The sequence below is a fragment of the Suricata suricatta genome, chromosome 11 (genome assembly GCF_006229205.1).
Source record: "Suricata suricatta isolate VVHF042 chromosome 11, meerkat_22Aug2017_6uvM2_HiC, whole genome shotgun sequence".
In the NCBI taxonomy this organism is placed as follows: domain Eukaryota; kingdom Metazoa; phylum Chordata; class Mammalia; order Carnivora; family Herpestidae; genus Suricata; species Suricata suricatta.
In genome coordinates, this window is record NC_043710.1 from 50685115 (window position 1) to 50695236 (window position 10122).

The 10122-nt window shown below is 42.1% G+C and overlaps 1 protein-coding gene across 1 annotated transcript; it reads left to right on the forward strand.

Annotated features, from left to right (window-relative positions):
- The first annotated feature begins 3510 nt into the window (after positions 1-3510).
- LOC115271871 (olfactory receptor 56A4-like) lies at positions 3511-4464 on the forward strand. The gene has a single exon (XM_029914845.1). The coding sequence runs from the start codon at positions 3523-3525 to the stop codon at positions 4462-4464; it is 942 nt and encodes a 313-aa protein (XP_029770705.1). The 5' UTR covers positions 3511-3522.
- The last annotated feature ends 5658 nt before the right edge of the window (positions 4465-10122 follow it).

The window sequence follows — 10122 nt, forward strand, 5'->3', positions numbered from 1 at the left end:
TATTGCTACCTGGGAGAAAATACCAGTGTTACAGGAGGTCTGAAAAGGACACTTCTTCCCTGTATTAGTAAAAGGTCCTTGGCAACATTCTGGACTCCAGTGTCTCTGCCTGCTTGCCCTTTCTTATGCTAAATCCTATAGTTCTCCCCACACCTCAAATACACCCTTCTTTTCCACCTGCATGGCCTTCATTCAGATCTTCATCACTTTTCCTTTGTACTGTTCAGGACTCTCCGAAAGCCCCCCCCCCACCATGTGATTCCCTGTGTCCCATCTATAGCACATCACTTCCCTGTTTCAAATTCTCCATGCTTCCTTACAGTGTATGTGTCACAGGGCTTCCCCTGCATACCTTACCAGGTTTCCTGACCCTCTGCTCTCCTGCCTGCTTCCCCCAGAGAACTTAGGATCTTTCACCCCCTAACACCTCATCACCAAATCATACTGATCATCCACATAGATGTTCCTGCTCTTACCATTGCCTGCTCAGAGTCCTTCTTCTCCCCCAGGCGAATTTGCCTCATTTTTGTATCCTTCCCTGATGCTCTCAACTTATTGTGCCCCTGGGCCTACCTGTACTTCAGGAGATCATAGCCCCCTTTTCTCCCCACAACATTTGAAGTTAAATATCATCCTTTTCATAAATGAGGAATGTATATGTCATAGAGTTTAAAATATTTTGGGGTGCCTGGGTGGCTTATTTGGTTGAGCATCTGACTTCGGCTCAGGTCATGACCTCACAGTTTGTGGGTTCAAGCCCCATGCCAGGCTCTGGTCTGACAGTTCAGAGTCTGGAGCCTGGAGCTTGCTTCAGATTCTGTGTCTCCCTCTCTCTCTGCCCCTTCCCTGCTCACTCTCGGTCTCTCTGTCTCTCAAAAAAAAATAAACAAATGTTAAAAAAATTTTTTTAATGTTTATTCTTGAGAGAGAGAGAGAGAGAGAGAGAAAGAGAGAGAGAGAGTGAATATGAGTGGGGGAAGGGCAGAGAGAGAGAGAGAGGGAGACACGAAATCTGAAGTTGGCTCCAGGCTCTGAGTTATCTGTACCGAGCCTGATGCGGGGCTCAGAATCACAAACTGTGAGATCATGTCCTTAGCCAAAGTTGGGCACCTAACTGACTGAGATAGCTGGGTGCCCCTATCGTAGAGTTTAAGTATCTCGCAAGATCATACAGCGAGTGTAAAGTGCCAGACTTGGAATTCACTTGTTGGAGGCCAAGCTTTCAACTGCATCATTTTGCTTCATTCATTTGTACTTTCATCTCTTCCCACTATTTGTAAAATCAACTTTATTAGAGCCACAACTATACTGTCTTATAAGGGTTTGTAAGTCAATTTTCCTCTATTAATTAGGATACCAGTGTTTGCTTAATCTATGGTATGTATTTGTATGCCTGACACAACTAGGTAAGAGAAAGGGCTGAGTATTTTCTTGCTTATCAAGTATATTGGATCACTCTGAGAATACAGAATTTGAGGTTTATGGAAAAGACAAGCATTTTCTGAAAAGGTAGCTATGTTTTCCATCTTTTTTAAATCTCTGATTCGAATTGAGGGTCATTTTTCTAATCACATATGAAAATACAGGACAGAGCTGATACATAATTGTTCCTACTCTAGGCTAAAGCCTCTGAATCCTTGGTTTGTTTTAAAGCCTTACAATCAGTAGAAAGTCTGTGTGTATGTGTGTGTGTGTGTGTGTGTGTGTGTGTGTGTGTGTGTGTGTGTGTGGTGTATTTTATAATCTACATTTGGAAAGTTTGGGATTTTGGAGTGAAAGGCCTTGGATCTTATCTTCTCTGGAAGCTAGTCTAACACCTTCTCTCACACAATTTATTCTTTCTGAAGATACTTGTCGTATAGGACAGATGAACAGGATCAATAATCCCACCTATACTGATTATTTGCTGCCTGTGCTCTCTCGTTTAGTCTTTCCTGACTCCCTGGCTCTCTTCTGCTTCTTTGGCTGACAGCCCTTACTTTCACTCTTCTTAGTACCTGGACACTCTATTCTTTGTTTAGTCATGAGGCAAATAAGATGGTACTCAACAAAAGAAACAACTATATGAAAGTAGATGAGCATACAGATCATAGAGTACATATAGATAAGATAATTGGATTTGGGCCATAAGGAATCACAGATAATGTTGCTTACCAGATAAATGGATCCTGTATAGGCTTATATACTTGAACCATACTTATTAGCTAGCTTCTGATCTGTCTCTCGTGAACCTATTGGTGTATTCTCAGCACTGATTGTCACTGTAACAAAAATATGAAATTCATAGGCTTTTCTTTAAAAATTTTTTTTAAACTTTATTTATTTTTGAGAGACAGAGAGAGACAGAGCTTGAGAGGGGTAGGAGCAGAGAGAGGGGGAGACACAGAATCCGAAGCAGGCTCCAGGCTCTGAGTTGTCAACATAGAACCCAACATGGGACTTGAACTCACAAATGGTGAGATCTGAGCCCAAATCAGCTGCTTAACCGACTGAGCCACCTAGGTTCCCTTGAAACTCATAAGATTTTCTAAGGAATCCAAACCAAAGAAAAATCTTGAACCTCACAAAGAGAAAACACAGCAAATAACCCATAAAGAGTGATAAACACTATGCTTTTAAAAGTGAAATCCCGGGGCACTGGGCTCAGTCAGTTGAGTGTTAGACTCTTGGTTTCTGCTCAGGTTATGATTTTATGACTTGTGGGTCTGAGCCCTGCTTCGGGCTCCATGCTAAGGTGAAGCCTACTTGGGATTCTCTCTCCCTCTCCCTTTGCACGCATGCTCCCTCTCTCACTCAAAATAAACTTTTTAAAAAAAGTGAAATCCTATTTGGTACTAGAAGATATTACTCCTCTTGGGTGGGATCAAGGGATGTCCTACCTCCAATCCAATGTTTCTTGAAGAATGAAACTTAGAAACCCTGAAGCCAGGCCCCGTCCAAGCCAATGGAGCAGGGGGATGGGCTTTTCAGGACTTCCATGGATTCTGCTGAACAGAACTCTCTATAAGCTGTTCCTTTTAAACTCAGAAGGGAGGCAGGGCTTAGTAAGTGATTGTGCCTGTTGAGGCTAAACATTATATAGTGGCTGAAAGGTGAGACTTTAAAGTCAGACTCTTGTCACAGTCTTGGCTTCACTACTCACTAGCTGTATAATTTTTATCAAAGAATTTCGTTTCTCTTTCCCTATTCCTTTTAATTACCTGGAAAATTAGTATAACAGTATTATTTAATCTTAAGTGTTTTTTAAAGGATGAAATATGCTAATGAATATAAACATTTGGCATAATGTGTAGCACATGATAACAGTTTAGTTAAATGCCAGCAAATATTGATATGATGGCGATGATAAGGATGATAATGATGATGATGATACTGATTATCCAATAACTTCATTGAGACGGATTAAGAGACCCAATGGAAACCTGAATTTTACTACATATAGAACACATATTTTCTATGTTAATGTATTTTGTCCTACATTTTAAGGGACTCTGGATTTTTAGCCTGTACAGAATACTTTACATGGCCTCACCCAGCAACTACTCCACTGCTCCAATCTCCGAATTCCTCCTCATCTGCTTCCCTAACTACCAGAGTTGGCAGCACTGGCTCTCCCTGCCCCTCAGCCTCCTCTTCCTCCTGGCCATGGGGGCCAACGCCACCCTCTTGCTCACCATCCGTCTGGAGGTCTCTCTGCACGAGCCCATGTACTACCTGCTCAGCCTGCTCTCCCTGCTGGACATTGTGCTCTGCCTGACTGTCATCCCCAAGGTCCTGGCCATCTTCTGGTTTGACCTCAGGTCCATCAGCTTTTCTGCCTGCTTCCTCCAGATGTTCATCATGAACTGCTTCCTTGCCATGGAGTCCTGCACATTCATGATCATGGCCTATGACCGCTATGTAGCCATCTGCCACCCACTACGATACCCATCCATAATTACTGACCATTTTGTGGTCAGAGCTACCATATTTGTTGTGGCCCGGAATGCCCTCTTTTTCCTTCCTGTTCCTGTCCTTTCTTCCCGGCTCAGGTATTGTGCAGAGCACACCATCAAGAACTGCATCTGCACTAACCTGTCTGTGTCTAAACTCTCCTGTGATGACATCACCTTCAACCGGCTCTACCAGTTTGTGGCAGGCTGGACCCTACTGGGCTCCGACCTCATCCTTATTGTTCTCTCCTACTCCTTCATCCTGAGAGCTGTGCTCAGGATCAAGGCTGAGGGTGCTGCGGCCAAGGCCCTGAGCACGTGCGGTTCCCACTTCATCCTCATCCTCTTCTTCAGCACAGTCCTGCTGGTTCTGGTCATCACTAACCTGGCCAGGAAGAGAATTCCCCCAGACGTCCCCATCCTGCTCAACATCCTGCACCACCTCATCCCCCCAGCTCTGAATCCCATTGTTTATGGTGTGAGAACCAAGGAGATCAAGCAGGGAATCCAGAAACTACTGAGGAGGTTGTGAGAGGTAAAGAGGATCAGATCCACCTTTGGAATTGCTAATAAAAGTCAGAAATTATTTTCATGTTGGAAAGGAAATTTTATTTTTCCATCTTGGAATGAGTTCTGATTCTCTTTTTTCTTGGTGTATCAGACAACTGTGAAAACTTTCTTCTGTGAATCCTTTTTCCTGTTGCTTCAAAGGAAATCTTCATTGCCTAGATTCTGTGGTCACTTGGGAATTTTCCCTGACTGCTCCTTATCTGAGGGTCTTGCCAAGCTTAGCCAAGTGAAACTGGATTACAGATGGAGTGTTTGGCAATTAAAGAAACAAACTTTAGGGGTACCTGAGTGGTTCAGTTGGCTAAATGTCCGACTTTGGCCCAGGTCATGATCTCATTGCTTGTGAGTTTGAGCTGTCAGCACAGAGCCTGGAGCCTGCTTCAGATTCTGTGTCTTCCTCTCTCTCTCTGCCCTTCCCCTGTTTGTGCTCTGTCTCTGTCTCTCAAAAATAAATATATTTAAAAAAAAAGAAACAAACTTTATACTTAAAGAGATCTGCCTGCCCCCTGATTTGCAAAAAGCATAGATGCCTCTCCTACCTCTTGTATCAGACATGACTTTTGTGTTGTGAGGGGTTGATTGGGATGATGTACAGGAGGTTGGTTTTGGGGGTTGAGTGCTTTTTTCTGAACATTACTGACTCTCTCTCTCTCTCTTTTTTTTTTTTTTTGGCACCTGTGACAGACCTGTCATCTTCTGGCTGCTCAGATCCTTTCAGACCCTGTTAAAACTTCCCATTCATGTGACTTCTCTGGGAGAATCTTCTACCTTCCCTGTTTCTCTCCTTCCTTCCTTCTCCCTACTCCTCCCTCCCTCCCTCGTTTCTTTCTTTCTTTCTTTCTTCCTTTCTTTCTTTCTTTCTTTCTTTCTTTCTTTCTTTCTTTCTTTCTTTCTTTCTTTCTTTCTCTCTCTCTCTCTCTCTCTCTCTCTCTCTCTCTCTCTCTCTCTCTCTCCTCCCCCAAATTCTTTCTTCAGACTTTTATTTGTAAAGGAGATAGAAATTTTTTTAGAGCTTTTTTTGGGGGTGGCAGAGTTGTAGTGTTTAAAATGTTTTATGTTCTCTACCTCATTATCTTCATGACTCTGTAATTCTCACTTTATCCCATATACCTCCTCCAATAAGGAACTTAGAACTTTTTATCACTTTTCAGGCAACATCCTTTCCCTACTCTGACCTGCTCATTTTAGGTACAGCTCAGCTGTCCAGTTCATTCCCTCTATTGACCTGTTTGCTTTAGCCTCCATTCTGAACTGTGGCTGGTATAAATGTCAACAGTTTTTCCATAATGGCGTGAAAACTCTAGGATTTGATTTTCACAGATAAGTGCACTCCATTATTTTTCAAACCCCTCCTTAATGATGTACATGTTAGTCCAATGTTTCCAAGGAATATTTTGTAGTAGCCATCTTTCTCTTGTGGATGAAAATTAAGTACATTTCCCCCCCAAGCATCATTTGGAGAATGTTCCAAATTGGACTATCCTACTTTCTTTTGTATTAAAACTTCTTTGATGAATGACTTATATTTAAATTTAATGTTCCTATACTATTTTATAAAGGTATATATTTTGCAACAGTGATCCTTTTTTTCTTCTCTTAGATACCTCTGTGTTTTGGCTTTAACAGACTTTCAGACTTATCTCAAAATTTCTTGGTTTCCCTTACTCTAGCCAAAGTGAACAGCTCACTTTTCTCTGAACATTTCCTTTTTGTGTTTGCTTTTCATCTTTAGTCGTTTGCCCCTTTCCACACCAACCTTCATTTCCTGGTATTATCACTGCTGAACCCCATATTTCACTCGAAGCTGAAGTCAAACACCCCTGTACACAAGCGGTCTTCCTTTCATGACTCTCAACTGGAATCTCTGCTCTAGAATCTTGAGTAGCTGTATGTCTTTCTCTGATGGGGTCATGAGCTTCTTTTATGTCTAGAGAATATTTCATTCATCTTTTTAATTCTGCATGGTTACTTTTATACTTCCTTATATAGGGTAATGAGAATAAAGATATGGCTGAATAAGGTGGAACATTTCATCAGTGCATGTCTTATCCCTCCCTCCCTTTGAAAACTACTTGGGAACAATGATCAAATCTTATATTCATATGTGTTCTTGTAGGATCTAACACAGAGACTATTTTTAGCCATCACTAAATAAAATTTATATATTGAACCGCCCCCCCTAGGGTTCAAATAATCAGAGTAATTGGGATTTGATTCTCAGACTTTGGCTAAACTTTTTTCTTACCTTGAAAATGGTGATAATAATCTTATTATTGTTTTGAAGAGTAAATAAACTAAGTGTGAAAATTTTTATTTAGTATTTTGAATGTGCACAACTTAATTACATAGACATTAAATTAGTTATTATTATTATTATTATTTTCCTAAGCAAACTGCTTCTCTTTGCTGCCCTCTGAATAGGAGGCAGATCATTGCCTCACACCTCATTTACCTTGGAGTAGAAGGTGTCCATGTCATTTTGTCCTCCTCTGGCCCTACAGTCATTTTATTACTAGTACATTTTCTTGAGAAATCTTTTATCGATATGAGAGTTATCCTTTCGAAACCCCAAACTATTGGGCACCCCATAAAACTCTCAGTTGAGTATATTCTATTTCTATGTATTTCAGTCTGGGTATGCCATGATGCCACCTACAAGCATACCTTCTGGAACTGCAAAGGGCAGCCATGGGTGAAATGTGGCTATGATACTATCAGCGCTCACATTCTTTGAGAATATATGGCTTCCAGGGTCACCTGTCCCCCAACGTTGCCTCCACATCCCCATCTTGGATAGTCGAGGGACCAAGAGAGTCTCTGACACACCAGTCATGAAATAGTCTGCTCTTACCACACCCAGAAAGCTGCTGTAGTCAACTATCTTACTGACTTGTGGCCACATAGTGTGTGGCTCTACACTCTTGGAGCCTCTGCCCAGGGCAGTAGAAAGGAGTATCACTCTTAGTTTACTTGTAAAATAACCAGAGAAATAAAGAGAGCATATAATGCTATATTACACATTTTCTCCAGATCCCATGGACTCCTTAGTTTATCCTAATTTCCTTTTCTTTGGGTAGAAGAGCTCCTGAAATTTCAGAACCAACTATGACTTGGCACTCCATCTGAGAAAAAGCTGCAAAGCTATTATTCTCAGCTTCAGAAGTGTTCTTGGTTCTGGGTAGAAAAGAGAGATAGTATCATTCTTTGATGTCATCACCTCCGTCTGCCTTTCTCTTTTATATCACAATTTCATCGTTATGTGTTATCTGTCCTAATTTAGCTCTAACTGATTGAGGGCTTCTGATTCTGGCACATGGATGATACATGAACCAGGCAGTAGCAGGAGCCTCCCTGGGATGTTTCCTTCTGTTCAGGAAGAGGTGGCAGGGTTAGAGGAATAAGGTACAGCAGGACTACCTCAATCCTAGGCATTACTTAGGGAAATACTAACATGGCTGCGTGAGGTGAGACTGATAGCGAACCCCAAATTCCCTTTGGAAGACACAGAGACAAGGTCAAAACAAAAGAGGTAGTGTCTTGCCCAGGTATGTCCCATCATCTGAAACACGATTGAGGCCCCACCCTGGGACTCATACCTTGTGAGGTGCAAAAGACAGAGGAATGTGTCTCTGTGTTTTTCTAGTTTAAGCTATACCCTTCCTGTTTAGAAAATCTGAGCTCAGGGATAGTGTGCTCCAATTCCCTTCCTCCTATTTCTGGCACCTGGAAGCTTTCTGTGCCCGTTCCCCTCTACTGCTGCACATGCTCAGATGAAGCCTTTACTCACCCAGTGAGTGAGTTACCGTTTCATGTTCTTATCATGCCCTGTCAGTAATAATAACAAGTGTTTCAAGTGTCCTCTCCTATCTCCAATTAAGCCACTGCACTGTAGATAATAAAGGAAATGATATGTCCATACTATGCCATATGGCCCATTTCTGTACACAGGCCATAATGAAATGGTCCTAGTTTAAGGATAATATTAAAGGTCTGAAATAAATTTCTCTGTTCTAAGTCTAGAAATAATTTGTTTTTTGAACATATATGCTCTTCATTTAGAAGCACCCTGTTCCCAAAAGTTTTCTTCAACTCTCTCCTTGTTCACTGCTCCTTCCATGTTTCATTTTAGATTTTTGTCTTCTGTTGTCTTCTCTGCTTTCTCCCCCCTCACCCCATACCCTCCTGAGAATATGCATCTTAGGCTCTAGGTTCAGATGGCTAAAATAGCCTTAGTCTCTGTGGGCTGTGGGGAGGGAAGAGACAGAATGGAGCTTAGGGCCATGGAAATAGCCTCTGGAGCCTCTGAAGGGCTGGGATAGGTAGTGTAGTAAGCAGTCATACCTAGCAGCAGTTCAGTATGGCCTCCTCAAGCTGGTAGGTCTGGTTTAGAGGTAGGAACACCATGAGGATGGGAATGATGAAGCACCTAGGCCTCCAGGTATTCAATATTCAATGTAAACAGGGAGAAGGAATTCTCCTGGTAGGACTGTAGCAGGTCTGGTGCTACAGATTCAGATTCTACCAAACCTGGTGCATCACTGCTTTTATGTAGGCACAAATTTTTTCTAATATAGGCTATACTGTTCCTAATTAGAAAGGCTGAGATAGAGGCGCCTGGGTGGCTCAGTCAGTTAAGCATCCGGCTTCGGCTCAGGTCATGATCTCCCAGTTTGTGGGTTCAAGCTCCTTGTCGGGCTCTGTGCTGACAGCTAGCTCAGAGCCTGGAGCCTGCTTCAGATTCTGTATCTCCCTCTCTCTCTGACCCTCCCCTGTTTGCACTGTCTCTCTCTGTCTCTCTCTTTCAAAAAAAAAAGCTGAGATAAGGGGGAATGTTCTTGAATTAAATCTATACCTTCATTATTGCTTATGGCAACTAGAGATCAGGGGTTTATATTCTCAACTGCAATTCAGGTGCCCAACAGAAGATTTCCCTAGAAGCAGTGGGCAGATGGGATAGGACCAGTAATCCCACTTGCCTTGATCACTCCCTCTTGGCCTTCCCCTCTCATCCTGCCTAGTCTCCCAGTGTTCTTTCTTGCTTCTCTGGTTGGGACAGAGTATTTTCCATTACTCAAATTACCATGCTCTCCAGAAGCCCCCAGAACTAGGTATGGAGTCAGTTCTTTACTTTTGGTTCATTGATTAAAGAAAAAGAACATAATAACCAATTAGAAACAAAGCAGATGAGTTTATAGGAATAGATTTATTTCTTTATGGTAAATGAAATCTGTTCGCAAAAAGGTTTGTATGGTTGGACGAACAGGATGAATAGTTTTTGTCTGGATTTATCCCTGAAGCTATAGCTCTTACCTAATTCTGATTCTACTCTCTCAACTTCCACTTTTTTGTCACCCTTTGTTAATAAAACCTAATTCCAGGCCCCAAATGTGTCTTATGTGGAAGAATGGTCTTCCTGTGACCACATGTGGGGATATCTGGACATTCTGGCACTCTTTGTCAAATGGTGACATTGATTCCAAAACAATTAAACCTCACTGGTTTAAAGTAGGGGGTCAGGCCAAGAGTGATATCTAATCCAAGTCAAGGAGGTCAGGGTTGCTGGAACGTCCTAATCTCTGGTAGAAGCATCTGTGGTACCTAAGCTGGAGGCTCTGGACAC

Coding starts and splice junctions, on each gene's coding strand:
- LOC115271871 (XM_029914845.1), top strand. CDS start 3,523: ATGGCCTCACCCAGCAACTACTCCACTGCTCCAATCTCCGAATTCCTC.